Source organism: Sciurus vulgaris, assembly GCF_902686455.1.
Source record: "Sciurus vulgaris genome assembly, chromosome: 11".
NCBI lineage: Eukaryota > Metazoa > Chordata > Mammalia > Rodentia > Sciuridae > Sciurus > Sciurus vulgaris.
Genome location: NC_136472.1, coordinates 15571610 through 15598970, shown reverse-complemented (window position 1 = coordinate 15598970; position 27361 = coordinate 15571610). Strand labels below are relative to the sequence as shown.

General features: G+C 36.2%; 2 protein-coding genes across 2 annotated transcripts in view; both read right to left on the bottom strand.

Moving 5' to 3' along the window:
* Nucleotides 1-556: 556 nt before the first annotated feature.
* LOC306639190 (olfactory receptor 5B3-like) lies at nucleotides 557-2691 on the bottom strand. Its single transcript, XM_079102590.1, has one exon. The coding sequence runs from the start codon at nucleotides 1470-1472 to the stop codon at nucleotides 609-611; it is 864 nt and encodes a 287-aa protein (XP_078958716.1). The 5' UTR covers nucleotides 1473-2691; the 3' UTR covers nucleotides 557-608.
* The window catches only part of LOC306638399 (olfactory receptor 5B3-like), a gene marked incomplete at both ends in the record, with an annotated part of 39889 nt that continues 14889 nt past the window's right edge, over nucleotides 2362-27361 (bottom strand). The window contains 4 exons of the mRNA XM_079101698.1: nucleotides 2362-2466; nucleotides 4025-4087; nucleotides 10582-10697; nucleotides 13185-13800. Of these exons, the coding sequence (XP_078957824.1) occupies nucleotides 2362-2466; nucleotides 4025-4087; nucleotides 10582-10697; nucleotides 13185-13800 (900 nt within the window). The remainder of the gene's footprint in view (nucleotides 2467-4024; nucleotides 4088-10581; nucleotides 10698-13184; nucleotides 13801-27361) is intronic.

Below are 27361 nucleotides of genomic sequence, written 5' to 3'. Positions count from 1 at the left end.
AGAGGAGATATGAATGTCCCAGAAAAGGGAGAGAGAGAGAGAGAGGGAAAGAGAGAGAGAATTCTCTTTCTCTGCTTTTTGTTCCACAGGCAAGCCCTCAGTGGATTGGCAGATGGCTCAAGGACAGATGTAGGAAAATGTGTTACTGGGTCTCTGGCAATCCTTTAATCTATTCAAATGAACACAAAAATTATCCAACATGAGTAGCCCCATTACATTTAATTCTGGCAAATTTACCACATCCATGTGTATGTGACAGTGACACTAGAGTGCATTACTTATGTTCTTTCCTAGTCCTGCTGTTTTAAACACGTTTGCATTGATGTAAGGTAGATTTAAAAAAAAAACATAAAATGAGTAAGTGCATCAATAAATTAATGGGAATTTTGATAAGCAGGCATCAAGATAGTTTAGCCATTCTAATTCAGGCAATATTTTCTGGACTTCATGTTTTCTTTTCCCATTAAATAGACTTTCCAGAGGTAAGAATATCACATCAAGAACTTACCATCACTGTGACTGGCAGATGTACTCCATACATATAAAAGATCTGAGAGAAATGAACCAAGGAATCTTAAACACCCAACCACAAGGTTAAGATCAAAATCCTAAAGATTATTCTGTTCACAACAAATGAACACCTTCTTGACTTTTAAAAATGCACTCTTGACCTCCTTGTTCCTCAGGCTGTAGATCACAGGGTTCAGCATGGGGATGACCATAGTATAGAATACAGAGGCGATTTTGTCAGTGTCCATGGAGTGACTGGAGCTGGGCTGTAAGTACATGAAGATAAAAGTCCCATAGAAAACAGAGACAGCACTGAAGTGGGAGGCACAGGTGGAGATAGCCTTCCTGTGTCCTGCAGCTGAGTGCATCTTTAGGATTGTGATAAAAATAAATATGTAGGATATTAGGATTATGAGGAAAGCAAAGAAGATATTGAAGCTGGCTACATAAATAAGAACCAGCTCATTAACATGTCTGTCAGAGCAAGAGAGAGCCATGAGTGCTGGAACATCACAGAAGAAGTGATGGACCACGTTGGAAAGACAGAACACAAGGCTGAAGGTGTTCCCAGTGTGGATGGAGGCATTGATGAAACCAATGACATAGCAACCTAAGATCAGGAATGAGCACACCCTGGTTGTCATGGTGGTGGTGTAGTGCAGGGGCTTACACACCGCTGTGTAACGATCATAGGCCATTGAAACCAAGAGGTAATTTTCAACTGTAGCCGAGACTACAAAAAAGAACATTTGAGCAGCACAAGCATTGTAGGAGATGACCTTGTCTCCTAGAAGGAGTGTAATCATGACCTTGGGCGTGACAGCTGAAGAGTAGCAAAAGTCCACCAGAGATAGGTTACCAAGGAAGAAGTACATGGGAGTGTGGAGACGGGAGTCCAAAACGATCAACAGGATCATCCCCAGGTTCCCAACCAGAGTGATGGTGTAGATGAGCAGGAACATCAGAAAGAGGGGAAGCTGCAGACCTGGGTCACTGGTCAGTCCCAGCAGGATGAACTCTGTCACTTCTGTCCTGTTCTCCACCAGTGTTATCTGGGAATCACTGGATGCTCACTAGCCACTAGGAATAAAAAGGGAAAATAAGATAAGGAAATGAACTGAAAGTGGAAATCATAAACACAGGACATATTTTGTTATTATAGTAGTAATTCATATTTCAAGAGGCTCCAGAGAGTATGTAGGGTTTATAATCAAATTGAGTGCATTAATTATATACAGGGATGTATACCGTGAAACTGAGAAATTTAATGGATCATGTACACAATTTTAAAATCTCATGCTTTTGTTATCTGAGACCTAGACAACTTAAAGTTATAAAAATGACTTGTTTGCATGTGTCTATCTGTGATCTCTTGAGATCAATAAAACCTAAGATTTCCAACTCGCTTACCTGTCAGAACTGCTGTAAGCATTTCAGATATGTGTGTTCACCATCTCCTCTAAAAATTGTGAGTCTGGTTTTCTGTTACATTCCTATAAATTATTTAGTAAAAGAATTAAGCTTTTCATATTTGCAAAAATATTAATTGGTGATCTTTTCTCTGGACCCATACCAACCATCCACTCATGCTAAATGGTTTCTAAATCTAAGGTTCTAAAGTGAATTTAAATCAACTGTGTTTAACTGAGCTTATAATTACTCATTGTCTCCTTTGGTTCAAAACCAATGTTTGAAATATCACAGTGAACAAGACAATGGTTGATTACATGGTAATTCCATTCCATTCTCTCTATATTTTTCTTTGTTTGAAGGTAAAGAAAACCAAACAAATAACACAAAAATTCAGGGCAGTTGAAATGATCCCTCTTTTAATGACAAAAGTGTCCTCAGTCAATTAAGAAGCTGTGGATTGAATGGTAAAATTGCCTGAGCTCTCACCAGCACATCTGCACGTGTTGATGATGGTATGGTTCTCACCTGAAATTCATATTTCACCTGCAAGATCAAGAAAACAATGAGACCTACTTTGAGGCATTACTGGGAGAATCAATTAAGATAATAAATACATGAAATACAGTAAAATGCTGGGTGTTATGCACAACTGATACATGTTAGTGTCACCTCATTGTTAGGATGGGATAATGGTCCCTCTAGGTTTGGTCAAGGTGTTTGCCAACATGTAGGGCTTCAGTCCTAAGTGATGTGAACTTCTTGAAGCTTCTCCTCCCAATGTGCTTTCCGCCCCCTCCAGGGCCACTGTGAGACTGTGATCTTCAGTGCTTCTCACTGTCGCTGAACCAAGCATGTGATTGAAGTTCCTGAAATTCCATGTGGGCCACTGATATTAAAATTTAGTTTGGGTAAAAGAGTCTGTTTTTCTTAAAACTCATTTCCGCCTCAGTGGTATCTTCCCGTAGCCAAACAATAGAGACCCAGTGTTGAAAATTTTTATTGTATGGTGTGTCATTAGGTCACAGTTTTGTGGCAAGATCCCCACTGTACAATATTTCATTTGAATTTCTTCCTGTGTAGTAACAGTAACTTCAATTGTATTGAACTGATGCGTTTTGAAGGATACCCATGCGATAGATAGTTACTACTATTCCTCAATATTTCTGCCCTACATCTTTGGCAACATAATTTATGAACCTGGCCCTGAAGACATTATAGTTGCCAGTCTTAACATGATCACATTTACCATATATCATGCTCTAGAACATATTTTCTAGAAAAGCAACATATAGTAATTATAATATACTTACATACAAGTGTGCATGGGTAAGAGATTGTGAGATCATTCTTTTCTCTCAGTAATTGTTACCTTGCAAAGGTTAGTGATGCTGTAAGTTTATGCAGGTAATATGAGAAAGACTAGACTAGATTTATAAGTTAAATCCACATCCTGAGAATAACATGATATGATTATGAAAGTGTTGAAATTCAGTTCAGAGGATGTTAATTCACTTAAGACCCTTTTGTGGTTTCATTTGCTATTCTGTTTTTTGGGATTTTTGTGAGTGTGTGTTTATATTTTAATCTGTAATAAGATGAAAATACATAGTGAATAAGATAATATCACTGATCAGTCAAAATATCACATCTTATTTTTGGTTCATACTTTTGTTGAGAAAGAAGCATGACTTGTTATATAAGTCAATGAACATATCATGCCAAATATCTTGACATTTATACCCCAGACACACATCATCATTTCAGGAATATTTTGAAAGCATCTCTTTCTATTTCTACTCCTAGTAGGTTAGGCATGAATTCCATTTCTGCTTTTGCATGAATTCCATTTCTTATTAAATGTGTGTGGATTTTAGAGGCTTAATAGCTTGTTACAGATGAAAGAAGAGTCAGTGCAGAGTGGTGATTCTGAAATATGAAAAGCAGCTATGCAATATTGCATAGGTACTGCTAATCCTTCTCTCACGTAGTGATCCAGACCTTCTACCTTCTCCAAGGAAGGGAACAAGGGAGGAAATAACACTAACATGATCAGTTTCTGAATTTACATGAATTCTTCCAGTGCTCTTGAAAACTCACTTACCTCCTTCTGATTTGTAATATAAACATGATCAGTAACTTCTCTCACACAAGTCACGGATTGTCTCTGTAAGTAATAAACAAGAAGGGTCTATAAAACCTGGTGAAGGTGTCATCATTGAAAATGCAGTCCATGTGATTTCTCTTTTCAGTGATTTCCCTGAAGGCTCACAGGAAGACCTCTCTTCAGAGGAAGACCTGTTTGCACTAACAACAACTGTCACTCAAAGAATGAATGACATCCAGTGGGGCATGGGACTCAGGTTTTCTTCTAAATTCACGTGATGTTTAGTCATGTTGAGATTGCAGAGGCTAACATGTGGAGCTCTGGAGAGAGTTGTAGAAGCTCAGAGCTCTCTGGAGGTTTGCCTGTGAGAATATCTGAACCTCCACATCGAGTTTTCCTATGAAGAACCAATTAACCTGTTTTTAGGGATCATGCCAGTTATTATATCTTTAAAATAAAATTTATTTTGAACTAATAAATAAAAACCAAAAATACATATATTTTTGAGTACCTTGAGGTTCATATATATATTTGTATATTGTTTAATGTTTACATCAGGATAAGTGTTTTTTAATACTAAAAGCTTTTGAAATTATTTTGTCTACCTTTCTGAAATGTAGGGCACATTATTGTTTTTTAAATTTTTATGTATTTATTTGTTTATTTATACAGGCTGAATTTTGATTCATTGTACAGAAATGGAGTATGACTTTTCATTTCTTTGGTTGTTCATGATGCAGATGCATACCATTGCATTATTGTTATCTATAGTCACCCGATTGTGCAAGGTGGTTTCTATTTTTATGGTAAATAGTGCGTAAGGAACATGTGCAGATGCCTCTGACATGCTGACTTCATTTCCTTTGAATTTATGTTCAGTACTGGGATGGCTGGATCACGTTGTAGGTCCATTGTTTAATTTTGGTGAACTCCATACAGTTTTGCCCAGTGGCTGTGCTGATCCACTGTCCCACCAGCAGTGTGTGCAGGTCCCTTTCCTCCACATCCTTCCCAGGGTAGTTACTTTTAGTCTTTTGATAAGGCCATTCTTCCTGTGGTGAGGTGAGATCTCATTGTGGTTGATTTGCCTTCCCCTGATGATTAGTGATGTTGAGCATTTTGTCTCATACCTTCTGGCCATTTGTTTATCTTGGATTTTCAAACACCTTTTGCCCATTTCTTATAATTGTTTTTTTTTTTTTTTTTGAGTTTCTTCTGTGTCTTGTATTCAATCCCTTTTCATATGTACATTTTTCACATGTTTTATGTCACTTTGTGGGTTTTCTTGCTAATCTGTTGATTGCTCCCTTTGCTGTGTACATGCTTCTTAGTTTGATGTAATATCATTGGTATATTTTTCATTTTGTTTTCTGTTCCTTGGGAGAGGGGGATCATGTCTTCTCCAAAATTCTTTGACAATTTCTTTTGAAACATTCCCCCTATTTTTCTTTTTATTAGGTTCATAGTTTCTGTTCATGCACTTAAATCTTTAATTCATTTGTAGTTGGCTTGTTAAACTGGCGAGAGAGAATTTTCTAGTGTCATAATTTTTTCATGTGAATGTTCAGTTTTATGAACACCATATATTTAAAAGACTTTCCTTCCTCGATATGTGTTAGCACCCTTTCCAACTTTCAGTCAGCTGCAGACGTGTGGGTTTACCTCTGGTCCATTTTGTTCCCCTGGTGTGTGTCTTTATTTATGCCATTATTCTGATGTTTGGATAATAGCTTTTGGCATTTCTTTAGGGATTACAATGAACCTGTAAGTTGCTTTGGGTGGTTTATACATTTTAACGATGTTGACTTTTTTTTTAAATTCATGAACATGGGATGTCATTCCATTTTTTGTGACTATTAATTTTTTTCGCCAATCTATAAATTTTATTATAGAAATCTTTTACTTCTTTGGTGAAATTTATGTCCAGATATATCATTGCTATTGTATATAGGATTGCTTTCTTGATTTCTACTTAGATAAATTGCTATGGTGATACTGCAATGTTTCTTTTAATGAATGTTCATTTTGTATTAGTCAATATTACTGAATTCATTACTTCCAAAATGTTTTCAGAGCTTGTTCTTTCTGTACCAGACTTTTACTATGAACCCCTTGACTGATCCAAAACAGTCCTAAGAAGGAAGAATAGTTGCCCCAAGTTATTCCCATTGAGCCAGAAGCAGCCAGAGTGGTCATCGTTCATTTCCCTTACAGTAGTGTTCCCTTAATCAGAGGAGGGATTGAGAGCAGGGCAAAAGGACAGTCAGTGTAGATAGTGAGTGATTCTGTCAAGAAGGTTGGGGCTGATTGAAGAGGAAATAAAATGCTAACATCTCCAGAGCACTACCCCTCCTACAACCTGTTGCCAAGATTACCTGCATCCAGGGACCTATTCCCCCCATCAAGGAGTTGTTAATGAGTACCCTTGGTGGCTCCCTTCTGCCCTTAGTCACTCCACATTTGGTCACCATGTAGGCAGGTTGGGAGAACCGGGCATAAGTAGAAAGGAAACCTAATATTTATGCCCACTTCCTAGGGCATGAGTTCTGGACTCCCTCCTCTCTGGAGGAGTCTCTCTCTCTCTCTCTCTCTCTCTCTCTCTCTCTCTCTTTCTGTGTCTGTTCTATCCTTTAAATAAAACTTTTTACTCCTTCCTCAGGGTTTCTTGGGTGTTCAGTCTTGACTGTTAGGTCCTGACTGAACAGGACTTAATCCTGATTTTCAAGACCAGTTTCAGAGAAACTGTGCAATATAGAATACATAAGAATAGAAAGAGAAAGAAAATTCTTTGGTCTAGTTTGGGGAGTTTTCTAAATGTAATATCACATCTTCTTCAAGCAGTAACAATTTGACTTCCTCATTTGCAATATAGATGGCCCTTAATTCACTGCCTTGCCTGATGCTCTGGTTAGGACTAGCACTATGTTGAATAAAAATGATGAAAGGAAGCATCCTTGACTTGTTCTAGATCACAGAGAGAGAAAGAATCCAGCATTTTCCCATTCAGCTTAATGTTAGTTTATTACCTATTTTAAATGAGTTTTATTATGCTGAGATATTTTCCTTCTACATCTAATTTGCTAACTATATTTTCAACCATGAAAAAACATTGAATACCTTTTCTGCATGTATTAAGATGATGTGATTTTTGTCCTTAGTTCTGTTGATGTGGTGTATCTTGTTTACTCACTTGCATAACCTGAACATGCTTGCATCTGGAATAAATCCCACTTGACCATGGTGAATTATATTTCAAATAGGCTATTGAATTCTCTTTGATATTATTTTGATGGGGAATTTTACATATATGTTCATTGATACTCACCTGCAGGTTTCTTTTTTGTTGTTCTTGTGCCCTTTATGTAGTTTTTATATCATAGTACTACTGAGCTCGTAAAATGTCTTTGGAAGAATTCTTCCTCTCCTCCTCCTTGGAACAACTTAAGGAGAATTGGTATGAATTCTTCTTTAAATATTTCCTAGAACTCAGCAGTGAAGCCATGTATTTTCTTTTTGATGGTAAGCTTTTTATTATTCAATAACTTTACTTGTTCAAGTTTTCTATTTCTTCCTAATTTCCTCTTGGTGCTTTTATGTGTCTAGCACTATATCCATTTTTTCTAGGTCATCAAATTCATTATGTAACATTGTTCAAAGTAATCTCCAATGATCTTCAATATTTCTCAGGTATCCATTAGCTTTCCTATAATCTCCCATTTTATTTAAAGGACTTTTTTCTCTTGTTATTGTAGCTAATGATATATTTATTTTGTTTATATTTTCAAAATCAGATTTTTGTTTACTTGATCTTTCATAAGTTGTGTTTAAGTTTCTATTCCATCTATTTCTCCTCTGATCTTTATTATTTTGATCCTCCTTTTATTTTTTCTTTTATACTCTTTTTCTTTTTTTAATTACTTGAGTTGCAGTGACAAATTGTTTTTTGAGTTAATTTTGCTTCTTTCACATAGACATTGAATGCTATGAGCTTCCCTCAAAACTGCTTGATGTGTCTATTGGATTTGGAATGTTTCCTTTTTTGTTTTTCTCAAAAAATTTTTAAATTCCCTTCTTTATATCTTTCTTGACCATTTGCTTTTTCAAAAGTAGGATAATTTCCATATATTTATAGACTTGACAAAGATTTTCTTGTTGTTGATTTTGATTTTCATGTATTGTGGTAAGAAAAGGCATTTAATGGAATTTCAATATTTAAAAATTTGTTGAGACATTTTGTGGCCCTATTACATATCCTGAAGATCATCGTATGGGCTGAAGAGGAAAATGCTAATTCTGTACCTGTTGAGTGCAGTTCTTGGATGGAGTGTTCTGCAGATGTCCCTTTGGCCTATTTGGTTAGGTACATTTAACTCTTCTGTGTCTGCATTAGTTTTCTGCTTGGGTGCTCTGGTCACTGAAGGTACAGTGCTAAAATCTGCAAGCATTACTGTTGTGGAGACTATCTTTTCCTGCAGGTCTTTAAGTTTTTCGTTTATATGAGAGCAAGAAAACTGATGAATGAAACTACATAAGTAGAGAACAAACAAGTATAATTAAATTTTACTTCTACATTCTTTTTTTTTTTCTTACTTGTTTTTAAAAATGCATAAAGCACTGTTTACAAATGTATGTTAATGGTCACAAAACATAAAAAAATATGTTTGGGGAGGAAATAAAGTGAAACTCAGGATGCAGCTATATAGGAACAGAGTTTTTGTACACTACTAAAACTGCTTTGACCGTATAGAAGTTTATTATGAACAGCACTCCCAGGACTTGAGCATGCTTCTCAGCTGAAGATACAGAGTTTTCTGCTCTTATCATCACAGGAACCAATCCTCATAATACATATGTATGTATATTACATGCAGAATATGTGAATATATAAAAGGATACCTGGTTCCGAAGAACTCTGCCTAATTATGGCACTGAAATTATCTTTGTGTTGAGTTTTCTGATTTGGTTCTAAGGGTTCTGGAATTGGATCTCCAAACTGGTTAGCTTGAAAAAGCACTAACAACTCTGTAGTAAATTGAGCATAGAGGGCTGTGACATACTTTGGCAATAGAGCAACACAAAATACCAATATTGGATACTCATAATAAAACTCCAAAAACAAGGATCTGAGTAACCATGAGCTGTGGTTCAAGGCATGTGTCCACTCAAAGTTCATGTGAGACCAAAGTTCCAGTGTGATCACATTGGGAGGCATGACCTTGAGGAGGTGATTGAGTCTCAGTCACTAGGTGAGTAAGCCCTGTTCCCATGGTGGGAATAAATGCCCTTTTGGAACAGCCTAAGGGTCTTGGATGGATCTTTTTTGCTTCTCTATGACTATATGAGGACACTGTATTCTATCATCCTGTCACATCAAAGTGCAACAGCATTCTTCTCCTTCCTCCCCACAACCTGAAATTGTAGCAGGTGGTGCCTCATGAAGAACAGGACCTCAGCAAACTCCAGATCTCCTGGTACCTTGATCTAAGACTTCTCACACTTCATAATGGTGGAAGAATAAATCCCCATTCCTTATAAATCTCCACATCTAAGGAATTTTACTGCATACCAGGGATATTTTTGTCAAACTAATGAGTATAATGGAATTGCTTGTTAAACATAATGTTCCTGAAGAATGTGGGGGAAAAAAAGGACCAGCTCAAGAATCCAGATGATCATTTTAAAGAAGAAATTACTTGAACATTTCCATATTTGCTCTGGAAGTGACCCTTATCTCCCATAGATATAGTGCTGAAACTGCTGAGAAGAAGTCAATCCTGAGGGCGCCTAACTTAAAATGCAGAGTTGACTCCCAACCTTACAGAGCGTCTACTTTAAGAGTGAAGATACTGACGGTGAAGGTATTAGATCCTGAGTGCTGGAATAGAAATATGTAGGAAAACCCTTTAGAAACTCAAGGTATTCATCCCTTATATTCCCATGAGTCTGCTTTCTCAGTAGAATTACCCTTTCTACTTCTAGCAGAATAAACCTCTCCATTGTATCTCAGGATACAATCCTGCGTTGCCCAAGGAAAGTTTACCCGAACCTAGCATTTCCCAGGCAAAGTTTACTGAATCACATTAAAGGTGTTGCTCTTCAAGACAAAGGAATGAGTTTTACGACTCACCAGCACCTCTCTGCTTCCAGATCTCTATCTGGATTCAAATCTCAGAGGCCCCTAGGCAGTATGTGACATATGGGGAGATGTGTTCATCTCCAAATGACCTACTTGGGTGTTTTAATTTATGCACAGATAAACCTTGGGCACATAACTTGGAAAAATATTAAGGTTATAGTCTTTGTGGCAGGAAGAAAAAGCTGAATCAGGGCAAAATAATTACATAAAGCCCCCAAACCAGAGATTTTGCATTAATCATTTATGTCAGAGCATTAGTAAGGGTTCAACCAGTTGTTTGTTCAGTTGGCTTAAAGGTAGAACAAATGATGGCTCTAACCTGAGAGTTAGAACCCTGACCCCTGCGGCTAGATGAAGAGACTGGAAGCCTAGGACAGGTGGAGGGGTAGAGAGGACGTGTTATTTAAAACCTGCTCACCCACCGCGGGATGGTGAGACCCACACCTTCTGCCACAGTGATGGGAAGGAACAAGGTTGTGAGCAGAACCCAAATACCTGTGAGGAGCTCTGTGACCACTTTTCCCTGTAGACAATCTAAAAGGGAGAAAGGAGGTCACTTAATTTGGAAATTTTGAAAAACTGAGATTGATTGGATCTCCACATTTCAGGGTAAATGTCACCACCCAAGGGCCAAAGACACTAATATGGAGCTCCCTGAGGATCTAACTTTAAAAAATATGAAGATCCTGCTTTATATTAGCATGCTGAATGTACCTATATTTACTAGTGATATATACAGTCACATTTACAGTCTACCTGGAAATTTAGAATCATTTCAGTTAATTGTGTATTTTAGTGTATGCAGTGATTGCTCAAATGTAAGCAGATATGGATCTTTTAAATAATTTTTCCTAGTGCATTTTTATGAATTATGAAAGAGTAGTTTTGATTATTCTTACTCAATAAGACTTTTTCACTAAGGGTACTTTTTCATTAATGCTACTTTTCAGTTAATCAGTTATCAGTTCCTAGTAAAAGTACAGAAACATTTTTAAGTGATCTACCTCATGATTATATTTTAAGAAAACCATTTTGAAATCAGAAATAGTGTTCCTATGTAGGAATATGAATACACAACCAGTGAAACTCCACATCATGTACAACCTCAAAATGGGATATAATTAGAATAAAGTGTACTCCATGTAGAAATAATATGTCAAATACACTGTACTGTCAGGTATGTCTAAGAAGAACAAAGAAATATTATTATAATATAAATTACATTAAAATTCTTTAAAAAGTTTAAAAAAAGAAATACCCTTTTTGGGTGGAAGTGAATAGTGTGAAAACTAAGTGACAATGTAGAAAAAAAGGTTTCAGCAAATCAAAAAATAAGCACTGTCTTCAGATGCACTGAATTTTGATCTATAAGATATTTATTATGCAAAATAAAATCCACATAATAAACAATGCTGAACAGACTCAAAGTATTTGTATAATTAAATGCAAATCTAAATTATTCATTCCTTTAATGATTATTTATTAGAATTTACTATGAAACAGGCTTCTATTCAGATACCAATATCCACATCGGGACAAACCTGATGAATTCGGTGCTCTCATGGAGTTTACTTATTTGGGGAAGTTAACCAAGAAACAACTAGGCAAACATATACTAGGTGAGGTTTGATAAGAACTGTGAAGAATGATGCAGAGGGAGTGATCATTTTTTGTGGTGAGTCAAGAGTGACTGTTTCACACAGGTGGTCACGGGAGGATTCCATGACGGGGTGGCATTGAAGCAAAGACCCAGATAGAGTGAGAACATTCCCACAGGGAACAGCAGGTTCAAAGATCCTCAGGCATGAGCAAGGGTCTCATTGTAAAGAAAGAGCAAGGATATCAGTGAGAAAGAGGAGGTATAAAGTACTGGGGAATAAGAAAAGAGAAAGCAAGTCAAGTACAGTAAACATGTAGTCAGAATTAACAATTTCAAAGCATTCACAGAAATAAAGGTGTGCAACATTATTTGTTTCTCCGTTTACTATTTCAATAGTCTGAAATTTTGCAGTGATATATGAGTGTTTTAAAACTTATTTTTCCTGAACTTTCTTATACCCAACTCTGGAGATATGGAGGTTGGATGTCCTCCGTGTGCTGTTTGCAAGGTGGAGGACAAGAAAGGAGGTGGTGGGATCCTCTGAGTTTAAAGGTCTAAGCCTGGAAGGTGAGCATGACTTGGGCAAGTCTTGAAGACCAGAGTGCCAAAGTGCAGGGTCAGATCAGAGCTCTAGTGTGCAAGGTGAGAGGAGATGGATGTCCCAGAAAAGGGAGAGGGGAGAGAGAGAGAGAGAGAGAGAGAATTGTCCCTTTCTTTATTTCTTGTTCTACAGACAAGCCTTCAGTGGATTGGCAGATGGTTTCTCACCTTGATCACTAAGTGTACTGCTCAAGGACACATGTGGGAAAATGTGTTATTGGGCATCTGGGTACCCCTCAATCGATTCTAATTAACACATAAATTCAGCCAACACAAGTAGCCCCATTACTTTTAATTCTAGGAAATTCACCACAGCCATGAGGATGTGACATTAAGTAACACTAGTTGCACAACTTGTTCCTTCCTAGACCCCTTGTTTTAAACACATTTGCATCAAAATGTGGTAGGAAAAGCATACATAAATAGTAATTACACTTACATTCTAAGTAGGAGTTTTGACAAGTAGATGTCAAGATACCTTAGCCATTCTAATTAATTCAGGCATTAATTTCTGGACTTAATGTTTTCTTTTCCCAAAAAGCAGACTTTGCAGTGGTAAGAACACCACATCAAGAACTTACTCTTGGGCTGGGGAGAGAGCTCAGTCGGTAGAGTGCTTGCTTGCAAGCACAAGGCCCTGGGTTCGATCCCCAGCACCGCAAAAAAAAAAAAAAAAGAAAGAACTTACCCTCACTGTGGCCTCAGATATACGCAGTACATAGAGAAGACCTGAGAAGAACGAATCAAGGAAACTTAAACACCCAACCACAAGGTTAAAATCAAAATCCTAAAGGTTATTCTGCTCAAACAAATGAACACACTCTTGACTTTTAAGAATGCAATATTGACCTCCTTGTTCCTCAGGCTGTAGATCACAGGGTTCAGCATGAGAATGACCCTAGTATAGAACACAGAGGCAACTTTGTCAGTGTCCATGGAGTGACTGGAGCTGGGCTGTAAATACACGAAAATTAGACTCCCATAGAAAATGGAGACTGCAGTGAAATGGGAGGCACAGGTGGAGATAGCCTTCCTGTGTCCTGCAGCTGAGCGCATCTTTAGGACTGTGATAAAAATAAATATGTAGGATATTAGGATTATGAGGAGAGCAAAGAAGATATTGAAGCTGGCTACATAAATAAGAACGAGTTCATTCACATTTCTATCAGAGGAAGAGAGAACCATGACCGCTAGAACATCACAGAAGAAGTGATGAACCACGTTGGACTTATAGTAGGTGAGACTGAATGTGTTTTCATTGAGGATGGAGGCACTCAGGAAACCACAGACATAGGATCCTATTATGAGGCATGCACACACCCTGGTTGTCATGGTGGTGGTGTAGTGCAGGGGCTGACACACTGCTGCATAGCGATCATAGGCCATTAAGGCCAGGAGGTAGTTTTCCACAGTGGCAAAGGATCCAAAAAGGAACATCTGAGCAACACAAGCATTGTAGGAGATGACCTTGTATCCAAGAAGGAGCCCAGCCATGACTGTGGGAGTGACAGCTGAGGAGTAACCAAAGTCCACCAGAGACAGGTTGCCAAGGAAGAAGTACATGGGAGTGTGGAGACGGGAGTCCAAGATGATCAACAGGATCATCACCAGGTTCCCAGCCAGCGTGATGGTGTAGATGAGCAGGAACGTCAGAAAGAGGGGAAGCTGCAGACCTGGGTCACTGGTCAGTCCCAGCAGGATGAACTCTGTCACTTCTGTCCTGTTCTCTATCAGTTTCCTAAGAATTGTTAGATGTTCTACAGTTATGAGACGAAGGAAGAGAATGATAAATGAGTTGAAAATTGAAAATGTATACACAAGATTTATTCTGTAATTGCAGCAATAAGTTATCATCTGAGATTCTCTAGTACACACATGACCTTCAGAATCAAATTGATTGCATCACTTATATAGGATGCATGCTGTGAAATCTCAGGAATCTTAAGGGATCATGTACACAATTTAAAATGTTTAGACAATTGATAGCATAATCAGTTGAAGAGCTTGATCTGAAGTATTTCTATGGTCAAATCACTCAGTTCATTCAGGTCTCCAAGAAAAGAAAAGGAAAAGTTTAAATGGCTCACCTGCCAGCAATTGCTGGAGGCTCAGTGTGCATTTCATGTCTCCCCTGAACAACATTATGAGTTTGTTTCATTCTTACATTGATGTGAGTATCAAAGCATAACAGGCAGAATAACTCCTTCATATTGGCTAATCTTCCATTGGCAATCTCATCTCTGGGGCCATGCCAATCCTTAACCCATGCTGAGGGCTCCAAAGTCTAAGGAGCTCAGGTGAATTATAAGCAGCATGTAGGGCTTCATAGTCATCTATGGGAGTCATTGCTTAGATGCTAAATTCTTCTTGTTTACAGTAGTGTTTGCCTCTCATTAGAGATAGAATAAATAAGCAAATCAAAAACAGTGAAGTGATCCGTGTTTTAGCCAAAGAAGGACCCTACATCAATTGATAAGCTCTGCAATACATATTAACCTTTCACCACATTCTCGTGCTTATTATCAGCAGCACATCTACACATGAAGATAGTGATGTGCCTAAAGACATAATCTTTGATTAGGCAGAGATGAGTTTAACTCCTGAATCAGTACAGCACATCTCTCACACAGTGGCTGTGGTTGGTTAGCTGGGATGGTGGGAGTATGCGCTGCCTGCAGAGGTGATTGTGAGTGAAGGCCTGTCAGAAACAGAAGACGTGGAGATTAGATTCCTGGAAGAGATGCCCATCAGACCTACCAGTTACCACCTACGAGTTCTTGATCCTAAAGCAACTCCTCTGAACATCAAATTTCCATCTGCAATATGAAGATATTAATGAGACCTACTTTGAGGCATTTTTGTGAGAACTAAATAACACATTAAGGAAAAGAAACTTTGGATCCTAAACACATCCCAATACGTGGTAGCTATCATGTGGCTAGAATGAGATTATGATCCATTCTGATTTGAACAAGGTAGATGTTCAATTCATACCTTCAGTTGTGGGCAACTTTGATGTCTTAGGCTTCATTCTCTGTTTTTCCTTTTCTCCCCACAATGGCCATTTAGGATTTGTGTGCTCTCAATTGGTTCTTTCATTACTCTAAGCATGTGATAACTGCTGCTACAATTCCATGTGGACCAGTACTGTTGAAAATTTCTTTCTTGAAATCCAGACTTTAATATGGATACTGCCTACCATATCTCTCCTAAGTATTGAATATATCTCTCCTAAGTTATCTCTCCTAAGTAATTGAAGCTTCAATTTAGAAGCCTTCTCATGAAGACATCATGGTTCCCAGTCTTAATGCACTTGATCACTTTTGTTGTACACGGTGTTTTACAAGAACCGATAAGGGATTTGCTTGGAAGTGTTGCCCAAACATGCATGTGTGAAGTAGGTTTTATTGTTGTTCTTATTTTACCAGTAGGTTTACTGGGAATATGGGGAATTAAACAGGTTGTATGAAAAAGATTCCAAATTCATGAGTTACAAACACCTGCCAAGAATAAGCCTAAGATAATGGTAAAAAGTTTAAATGTAGTTCAGAGCCTGTTAATTTATTTAGGATCATTTTATAGTTTAAAGAAGGATAGTTTCCTTCTGGCATTTCTTTGTGTTGGCATCTGATGACATCCAAATATATAGTGAACAAGATAAGGTCACTAATTAATCAAAGCATCATCTGTCATACTTTTTGTTCATGTATTCTTTTTTGAAGGAAGCAAGATTTGTTCTATGAATCACTAAAGTCCCCATGATAGTTGTTTTGACATTTATACCTAGACTCACCTCAGCTTTTACAAGCATTCAGAAATATTTCTTTCTGATTTCAAATAACTTATATCAGGCATAGATAGCCCGGTGTCTTTGTGTGGCTTATACTTCTCACTGAAATGTTATGGAATAGAGAAGTTACCACTCTGCTGGAAGAGAAAGGCAGTTTATCCAGAGGGGTACTTTTAAATTCATAAAATCAGGAATGGAAAATGGAATAAGTGCTATGGAGAAGGTGTCTCTCAGGTAGTCAACAAAAGATTCCATGTTCTCTAAGGCAGGAGAAAAGGAAGAAACATGGATCCCATCCAGAAGCTACCATGAGACTTACTTACTCCTCCTTGTATGTAGAATACATAAGATAAGATCACTTCTCTCCCAGATCACAGATTATGCCCATGAATGAAACATCCACAGAATATCTCATGAAAATAATATCATTTAAAAGTCAACCAGTGTGATTTTTTACTTTGAATATTTCTCTGACCATAATTGAAGGCTCATAGCAAACCCAAAGAGGGCTGCAAACTAACAATAATTATGCGGATGAAGAAGGGATATCCAGTGGAGCTGGGATGTAGTGTGTTCCTTCTAAAACAAAGTGATGTGGAGTCACAGGGATTTCAGAGGCAAATACGTGGAGATCTGGAGAGAATTATAGAGATTTGGAGACCTCTGGAGATTTCTCCCATGAGACTGTATAGCTCCGTTGTCCTGGTTTTCTAGGATGAAGCAATTAAAGTGCCTATAGGGATCAAGCTCGTGATTATGTTTTTAGTTTAAAATTAAATTTATTTTTACTGATCAATGAAAACACAAATATTACATATTGACTGATATAATTAGATTATTTTATGCAGTGTGTTCCATTTAAATAAGGTTAAACCTATCTGTCTTTTCCTTACCACTTCCTTGTGGTGAAAACTTTGAGTCCTTGCTTCTGACCTTTTGATATGTGCACTAGGTTAGAATTATCTATGGTTTCCCTACTGTGCATGACACACCAGGATTTCCTGCTCCGTACTATAAAGTAGTACTAATGAGCATCCCTTCCCCAGCCCTCCTTCCCCAGCCCTCCTTCCCCTTACTGTTATCCATCTTCTGGTAAACACTACACAATTCATGTCTTCTGTGAGAACCACTTTTCAAGATTCCACACATGAGTGAGATCATTCAGAAAATGTCTTTCAACTTGTCTTATTTCACTTTATATAATGATCCCCTGTTGCAAATGACAGGATTTCTTTCTTTGTTATGACTGAGCCAAATGTCCTAATGCATGTGGGTCAAGTTTTCATATTCCATTCGTCAGTTCTTGGACACTTTGTTTCCATTTCTCAGCTATTGGAAGCAGTCCCCCAGGGAACAATAAGTTATCAATGTCTTTTTTACATCATGGTTTCATTTCCTTTGAATTCGTTGATTAATTGTGATATTATGGATTGAACCCACAGGTTCTCTACCATTGAACTAATATCCTTGAACCTTTTAAATTATTTTTTATGTATTTATTTTTTGTGATCTGGTCACACAAATTGCTGGTATGGCCTCAAACTTGCCATCCTCCTCCCTCAGCCTCCTGAATAGATGGAATTAGAGGCATGTACTACCATACCTAGGCAATCTCCTTTGAACCTAAACTCAGTGTTGAAATTGCTGGATCCCATGGAGTTTCTATTTGTAATTTTTTCATTAACTCCTGCACACTTTTCAATAATGGCAGTCCTAATCTGTATTCCCACCAACAGTGTGCAGGGTCCCTTCCCTTTCTTCTACATCTTCCCAGCACTAGTTAGGTTTATTCCTTTCAATATGGCCACTTTTGCTGTGGAGAGGTGACATCTCACAGTAGAGTTTTGATGTGTATTTCCCTGATGATTAGTGAAGTTGAGCTGTTATTCTTGTACCAGTTGGCCATTTGCATATCTTCTATTGAGAAATGTCTGTTCACATCTATTGCCCATTTTTCAATCAGGTTATTTACTCATTTGGGTTTTTTGTTTTGCTTTGTTTTCTCTTGAGTTTTGGGGTTCCTGCTGTATTCTGAATATCCATCCCCTATTAGATGTAAACTTTTCAAATCTCTTCTGACATTCTGTAGGTTGTCTCTTCACTGTTGATTATTTCCTTTGCTGTGCACAACTCTTTTAGTTTATTGCAATCCCATATGTCTATTTACTCTTTAGTTTTATGAGATTTGGGGGTTTTCATAACAAAAAAAAAATCTTTGCTCATTCCAATGTTCTAAACCATTTCCACTGGTTTTATAGGTTCTATTCTTACATTCGTGTCTTTGATGCAGTTTGAGTTGGTTTTTTGAACTGATGAGAGAAAGAGGTCTAGTTTCTTTTGGGTTCTTTTGCATGTGCCTAGCCAATTTTCTCCACATCATTTATTAAAAGACTGTGTTTTCTAAAAAGTGCATTTGAAAAATCGGTTGCCTATGGATATGTGGATTTATTTCTTGGCTCTCTATTTTGCTTCTGTTGTTTATGTGCCTAACTTCATAACATTAATATGTGATTTTAATTCCTTCAACATGGTTGTATTTTGCCATCAGGTAATTCAGTGTTTCTGCTTTGTTATTTTTGCTTAAGATGACTTTGGCTTTTCAGCAAGTTTTGATTCCATAAAAATTTCAGGATTTTTTCTATTTCTGTGAAGATATGGCTATTTTGATAGGGATTGGTTTCTATCTGTATTTTCCTCTGTATTCTACTGATACTTTAACAGCATTATTCCTTCCAATCTGTAAACACAAGATGGTTTTCCATTTTCTTGGGCTATCTTCATTTTTTGTTGATATTTTTCAATTTTCTTTGGAAAAACTTTTTTCCTTTCTTGCTCACATTTATTCCTGTGATTTATTTATTTTGTAGATGTTGTAAATGGAATTGCTTTCTTGATTTCCATTTCAAAGAGTTCCTTGTTGGCATATAGTGATGATTACTGAATGTTGATTTTGTATCCCGCAACTGACCTGAGTTCATTTATTAATTTCAACAACTCTTTGGTTGAGGTTTTGGGGGTCTCTGCACATCATGTATCTCCTGCCAACTGTGACAGTGTGACTTCCTCATTTTCAAATGGATGCACATTAATTCCCTTGCCTGATTTCTCTAGCTAGAACTTCTAACACTCTGTTGAATAAAAGCAGTGAAAGTGGGCACTCTTGCCTGGTTCCAGACTTGAGAGAGAAAGATGCCAGCTTTTCCCCCTTCAGTTCAATGTTAGCTGTGGACTCAATGTAAATCACCTTGTTGGTGTCAAGGTATGTTTCCTCTACACGTAGTTTGTTCAGCATTTTTTTTTAATAAACAGATGTTAAATTTTATCAAGTGCCTTTTCCACATATGTTAGAATGATCACAATATTTTTTGCCCTTTGTTCTGATAAAATGTCATCCTGTTTATTGATATTCATATGCTGACCCTCCTTGCATTTCTGGACAGATCCCAATTGATCATGGTGAATAATGTTCCAAATATGCTGCTGGAATCAGTTTGCTACTATTTTAAGAATGTTGATGTATGTTCATAAGAATATTGGCCTCTTTTCTAGTTTTTTTTTTCATTGTGTTCTCACTTTGTTTTGGGATGAGAGTAAAGTCAGTCTCCTAGAATATAATTGAGGGAATTCATTCCTCTTACATGTTGGGAATAATTGAAAGATAGTTCTTTTTGCTAGAAATTCATAGTGAAGACATCTGGCCTGAGATTTTAATTAATATGGAACTTTTTATTACTGATTCAATAACATTCCTGCTATTGCTTATGTTCAGGATTTCTGTTCCATCATGATTCAATCTTGGTTGGTGTCTATGTGCAGGAATCTGTCCATTTTTTGAAGTTATTAAATTTCCTTGTGTGTAGTTCAATCTCAAGCTTTTATGTTTCTGACATGTCTCTTATAAAGTTTTCCTTTTCATCACTGATTTTACTTATCTGTATCTATTTTTCCTATTTTTTAATTTATTTTTTTATTCATACAGACTTAATTTTGACTCTTTGTTAAGTTCTGTATAAATTTTAAAGATTAATGCTCCATCTGAAATGTGTGTGGAAAAGATTTTCTCCCACTCTGTAGGCTCTCTTTTCACATTATTGATTGTATCATTTGCTGAGAAAAAGCTTTTTAGTTTGAATCCATCCCATTTATTGATTCTTCCTTCGATTTCTTGTGCTTTAGGGGTCTCATTAAGGAAGTCTGGTCCTAAGCCCAAATAATGATTTGGACCTACTTTTTCTTTTATTTGGTGCTGGGTCTCTAGTTTAATTCCTAAGTCCTTGATTCATTTGAAGTTGACTTGTGCAGGGTTAGAGATGGAGGTTTAATTTCATTTTACCGCATATGAATTTTCAGTTTTCCCAGCACCATTTGTTAAACAGATTATCTTTCTCCCATCTATGTTTTTGGCTCCTTTGTCCAGTATGAGGTGACTGTATTTATGTGGGTTTGTCTCTGTGTCTTCTATTCTGTACCATTGGTCTGCCTGTCTATTTTGGTGCCAAAACCATGCTGTTTTTGTTACTATTGTTCTGTAGTATAGTTTAAGATCTGGTATTGTGATACCTCCTGTTTCACTCTTTCTACTCAAGATTGCTTTGGCTATTCGATGTCTCTTATTCTTTCAGATGAATTTCATGATTGTTTTCTCTATTTCTATGAGGAATGTCATTGGGATTTTAATTAGATTTGCATTGAATCTGTATAGCACCTTTGGTAGAATGACCATTTTGACAATATTAATTCTGCCTATCCAAGAACATGGGAGATCTGTCCACCTTCTAAAGTTTTCTTCAATTTCTTTCTTTAGTGTTCCATAGTTTAAATTGCAGAGGTCTTTCACCTCTTTCGTTCGATTGATTCCCAAGTTTTTTTTTTTTTTTTTTTTTGAGGCTATTGTGAATAGAGTGGTTTTCCTAATTTCTCTTTTAGAGAATTCCTCACTTCTGAATAGAAATTCATTAGATTTATGTATATTTATTTTATTTCCTGCTACTTTGCTGAATTCATTTATCAGTTCTAGAAGTTTTCTGGTGGAGTTTTTTGGATCCTCTAAATATAGAACCATGTCATTGACAAATAGTGACAGCTTGAGTTCTTCTTTTCCTATTCTTATCCCTTTCATTTCTTTGGTCTGTCTAATTGCTCTGGCTAGTGTGTCAAGGAGGATATTGGATAGAAGTGGTGAAAGAGGGCATCCCTGCCTTATTCTAGTGCTTAAAGGAAATGTTTGCAATTTTTCTCTATTTAGAATGATATTGGCCTCGGGCTTAGAATAGATAATCTTTACAATGTTGAGGTAAGTTCCTATTATCCCCATTTTTTCTAGTGTTTTGAGCATGAAGGGGTGCTGTATTTTATTAAATGCTATTTCAGCATCTATTGAAATAATCATATGGTTCTTAACTTTAAGTCTATAGATGTGATGAATTATGTTTATTGATTTCCGGACATTGAACCTACCTTGCATCTCTGGGATGAATTCCACTTGATCATGGTGCACTTTCTTTTTAATATGTTTTTGTATGTGATTTGCCAGAATTTTGTTAAGGAATTTTGCATCTATGTTCATCAGGGATATTGTCCGAAAGTTTTCTTTTCTTGATATGTCTTTGTCTGGTTTTGGAATCAGAGTGATACTAGCTTCATTAAATGAGTTTGGAAGGGTTCCTTTTTTTTCTATTTCTTGGAATACTTTGAGGAATATTGGTATTAGTTCTTCTTTAAACATCTTGTAGGATTTGACTGAGAATCCATCTAATCCTGGTCTTTTCTTGGTTAGTAGGCTTTTGATGGCTTCTTCTCTTTTGGTGCTTGAAATTGATCTGTTTAAATTGTGCATGTCTTCCTGATTTAGTTTGGGAGGATCATATGCCTCTAAAAATTTCTCAATGTCTTCAATATTTTCTATTTTACTGGAGTATAGATTTTCAAAGTAGCTTCTAAATATGTTATGTATTTCAATGGTGTCTGTCATGATCTTTCCTTTTTCATCATGAATTCTAGTAATTTCAGTTTTCTCTCTCCTTCTCTTCATTAGTGTGGATAAGGGTTTATCAATTTTGTTTACTTTTTCAAAGAATCAACTTTTTGTTTTGTCAACTTTTTTGAATTGTTTCTCTTGTTTAAATTTCATTGATTTGAACTCTGATTTTAATTATTTCCTGTCTTCTACTACTTTTGGTGTTGATCTGTTCTTTTTTTCTAGGGCTTTGAGATGTAATGGTAGGTCATTTAGTTGTTGACTTTTTATTCTTTTAATGTATGAGGTCTATGCAATGACTTTCCTCTTAGTACTGCTTTCTGAATGTCCTAGAGATTTTGATATGTTATATCATTATTCTCATTTACCTCTAAGAATTTTTTATTTCCTCCCTGATGTCTTCTTTTATCATTGCATCATTCAATAGCATATTTTTCAATCTCTAGGTTTTGGAGTAGTTTCTCTTTTTTATTTTTTGATTGGTTTCTAATTTCATTCCATTATGGTCTGACAGAATACAAGTTAGTATCTAATAATTTTTGTATTTACTAATGGCTTCTTTGTGGCATAGCATATTGTCTATTTTGGAGAAGGTCCATGAGCTGCTGAGAAGAAAGTGTATTTGCTTGCTGATGGATGAAATACGCTGTATGTGTTTATTAAGTCTCTATCCTTGATTGTATTATTTAATTCTCCAGTTTCTTTGTTTAGTTTTTGTTTGGAGGATCCATCTGGTGGTGAGAGTGGAGTGTTAAAAGTCACCCAGTATTATTGTGTTGTGGTCTATTTGATTCTTGAAATTGCAAAGGGTTTGTTTGATGTAAATAGATGCTCATTGTTTGGGGCATAAATATTTAAAATCATTATGTCTTGCTGGTTTCTGGTTCCCTGATGCATATGAATTGTCCTTCTTTATCTCTTCTAACTTAGATATGAAGTCCCTTTAACTGATATGAGGATGGAGATTCCCTTTTATTTTTTTTCTCTGAGTCCTGTTTGCATGAAATATCTTATTCTATTGATTCCCTTTCCACCAATCTATATCCTTAGATGTGAAGTGAATTTTTTTGTAAGGAATGCATAGTTGGGTCATGTTTTTATTGTTCACTCATTCAAGTGCCTTTTTTTTTACTAGAGAATTTAATTCATTTACATTCATGGTAATTACTGATTAGGAAAGTCATACTAAAGTCATTTGTTAATTTGTTTTCTGACTTTATTACAACTCCTTTCCTTATCTCACTCTCTTATATTCTCTTTGTGGGTAAATGATTTCCTATGGTAGTGTGTTTGATTCATTGATCATGTTTTGGGGTTGACTATTTTTGCTTTGTTCTTATCATGACACTTACAAGTGAATTTTCTTTTTTAGAATAGAAGACACAGAGACCAACCCATCTAAAGAGTATTATCTTATAGTTGGAATAAGTGTGAAAGCCATGCGTTGGAGAAAAGATAATTTCTTCAACAAATTGTCCTGGGAAAACTTGAAAGCCACATGTAGTTGAATGAAATTTAACCCTTATCTATCACCCAGAGCAAAGTGGATCAAAGACCCAAGAATTAGACTAGAAATTCTGCACCAGATAGAAAAAAAATGTGGGCCTAATGCTTGAATGTATAAACTCAGGAACTCACTTCCGACTTCCTTAACAAGACCCCTAAACACAAGAATAAAATCAAAATCAATAATCAGATGGCATCAAGACCAAAAGCTTCTTCATAGCAATGGAAACGTTTAATCAAGAACATGAAAAAGATTCTACAGAATTATAAAAAATTGTTGCCTGCACCTCAGACAAGACATAAATATCCCAGATATACAGAGAACACAAAAAAAAATTAACTTCAAAAGAAGAAGAAAAAAATCTGAACAAATAGTCAAATAAATAAATGGACAGGGTAACAGGATACTTCTCACAAGAAGAAATATCACAGTCTACAATATGAAAAAAATGTTCAATATCTCTAGCAATTACAGAAAAGTAAATCAAAACTACACTGAGATGTCATCTCACTCGTCAGAATGATGACAATGAAGAATACAAGTAACAATAAATGTTGGTGAGGATGGAGGGAAAAGGGTGTACACACACATTGCTGGTGAGACTCTAAATTGGTGCAACCATTATGGAAAGCAGTATGGAGATTCCTTAAAAAATTAGGGATGGAACCAGCATTTGGCCCAGCTATCCCACTCCTCAGAATATATCCAAGGCACTTAAAACCAGCATACTACAGTGATGCAGTCATATCAATGTTTACAGCAACTCAATTCAAAGTAACTAAGCTCTGGAGTCAGCCTAGGTGATCTATGACAGATGAATGGATAAAGAAAATATAGTAGATATACACAGTGAAGTATGATTCAGCCATAAAGAAGAATGAAATTATGGCATTTGCCAGTAAATGGAGACTATCATAGTAACTGAATTAAACCAATCTCAAAAAGCAAAAGTTGAATATTTTTTTTCTTATATGGAGAAGGTAAGAAGAATAAGGGGAGAGAGATTTAAAAAGACTGTAAGTTCATTGGAGTAGAAAAAGGGAAGGAAGGGAAGAGATAAGGGATGGGAAGAGGAAAGACAGTGAAATGAATCTGAAATAACTTTCCTATGTACATATATGAATACATCACTGTGAAAATCACCATTGTGTACATACAAAGGAAATTAATTAACAAAATAACTATGTGTAAATGGCAGAAAGATCTGTAGAGAGGAAGGGAATAATAATAATAATTATTACTGAGGACAAAACTAGAACAAGACATGCTCCATGCTTTCATAATTATATCAGATTGGATTCTACTGTCATGTATCTTGCATCCTGTGACTGGACTCCCTGGTTAGTGCTTGTAGTCTATAGACTCACTGAGTTTTTTTATGCACACCTTCATATCATCTATAAGTAAAAACATTTGTATTTTATTTCTTAAAAAAATGTGATGAAAGTGAGTGTTCTTGTTCTAATTCTTAGACAAACAGCTTTCAGTATTTCCCAGCAGCATAATGTTAGCTGACAGCTTATTATAAACAGCCTTTATTATATTGAAGTAGTTTCCTTCTATACCTAGATTGTTAAGTGCCTTTTTTAATCCTGAAACTACATCAAATGGCTTTCCTTCATGAATGAAGATAATAATATGGTTTTTATCTTTGTTCTTTGTTGATGTGGCATATCTTGTTTGCTGATTTGCATATGCCGCATGTCCTTTTGTCTGGGACGAACCCCACTTGACTGTGTGAATACTATTTCAAATATGCTATGGGACTCAGCTCACTAGTATTTTGTTGGGCAATTTTGCATTTATGTTCATTAAGGATATTCAACTGCAGGTCCCTTTTTTATTTTTCTTCTGCCCTTCATGTGGTTTTGGATTCACAATGATGCTGACCTCATATAATGTACTTGGAATAATTCTTTCCTCCTTTTCTTCTTCTACTTCTCTCTCTCTCTTCTTTTTTTAAAACTACTTAAAGAGTATTGATATTTATTTCTTCTTTAAATGTGCCCTAGAACTCCCCAATGAAGCCATTTTCTTATGGTAGGCTTTTTATTCCTTTTTCTGTCTCGCTACTTGTTACTGGGGTTCAGGCTTCCTATTTCCTCATGATTCCCTATGGGTTGTTATGTGTGTCTAGGATGATGTCCATGTTGTCTAAGTCATCAAATTCCTTTAGGGATCATTGTTTATAATGATCTCTAACAATCTTCAGTATTTCAGAGGTGTCCATTGTCTTTTCTTACGTTTCTGATTTTATTTAATTGAATTTTCTCTTTTTTTTTTTTTAGTTATTCTAGTAAGTAATTTGTCTATTTTTTTTATGTTCTCCAAACCAGCTCTTTATTTTCTTGATCTATTTTTAAGTTTCCATTTCTTGTATTTCTCCTCTGATCTTTATTATTTCAAATTCGTTCTACTACATTCTAGGGGAGAGGTACCAATAATTGAACTCAGGGGCTTGTAACCACTGAACTTCACCCCCAGCCCTATTCTGTATTTTCTATTTAGAGACAGGGTCTCATTGAGTTGCTTAGCACCTCGCCATTGGCGAGGCTGGCTTGCCTCAGCCTCCTGAGCCACTGGGATTACAGGCATTCTGAACCATGAACCATGTCATGCCTCTTCTACTTCATTTCAGTTGGCTTATTCTAATTTTTTTTTTTTTTAGTTTGTTAAACTACAGTGAGTGATAAATTGCTTATTTGAGCTTATTTTGCATCTCAGATGTAGGCACTGAAGGCTATGAATGTCCTCAGCCCTGCTTTTGATCTATCTATTTGGTTGGGAAGGTCTCCATGTGCATTTGTTTCAATAAATTTATAAGTATCCCACTTGATTTCCTTCTCAATCCACTGCTTGTTCAAAAGTTGCTTAATTTCCATGTATTTGAATGATTTCAAATGATTTACTTGTTATTTCTTTCTATTTTCATATATTGTGGTCAGAATACATACATTCAGAGAAATGAGAAATTACACATCATTTATGTATGACTTATCAAAGTGTATAAATGCATTCTTCTGTCATGTATAACTAACTAGAACAAGTTAGAAATTAATTAGAATTTTTTGTTGAAATGATTCGTGGCCTTATAATCTATCCTGAAGAACGCGGCATGTGCTGAAGAGAATGCTAATTCTGCATCGTCGAGTGCAGTTCTTGGGTGGAATGTCCTGTAGACATCTCTTTGGCCCGTTTGGTTAGGTGCATTTAATTCTGTGTGGGAGATCTTGTCACTGCTGAAGGTAGAGTATTGAAATCTTCAAATATTATTGTTCTGAGTCTGTCTGCCTATAAATCTGTAAGTTTTTTCTTTATTCTAAAGCAAGAAAACTGATGAATGTACCGAGAGAAGTAGATGAAAACAAAATATAATTGAATTCTACTTTTAACATACATTTTCCTTACATGGTTTCAACAATGCATACAACGTTGATTATAAGCTTATTACTGGTCACAGAATATTAAAAAAAGAATTTTGTGATACAAACATTAGGAATCTCAGATGTAGCTCTGTAGGAGCACAGACTATACACTACTGAAACCTCCTTCCAATACTCATACTCTCTCAGGGCCTGAGGACTCTTCTCAGCTGGAAATGTGGACTATTCTGCTTCATAATCACAAGAATCATCCTTATCATATGTTTAATACATGGAGTATATATTAATGAATTCTTAGTTCCAATTCCCTGAAGAACTTTGCCTAAACCTAATTTCAATAC

Bases quoted from the DNA above. Each gene is read 5' to 3' on its own strand.
- LOC306639190 (XM_079102590.1), bottom strand. From the start codon at position 1,472: ATGTTCCTGCTCATCTACACCATCACTCTGGTTGGGAACCTGGGGATG.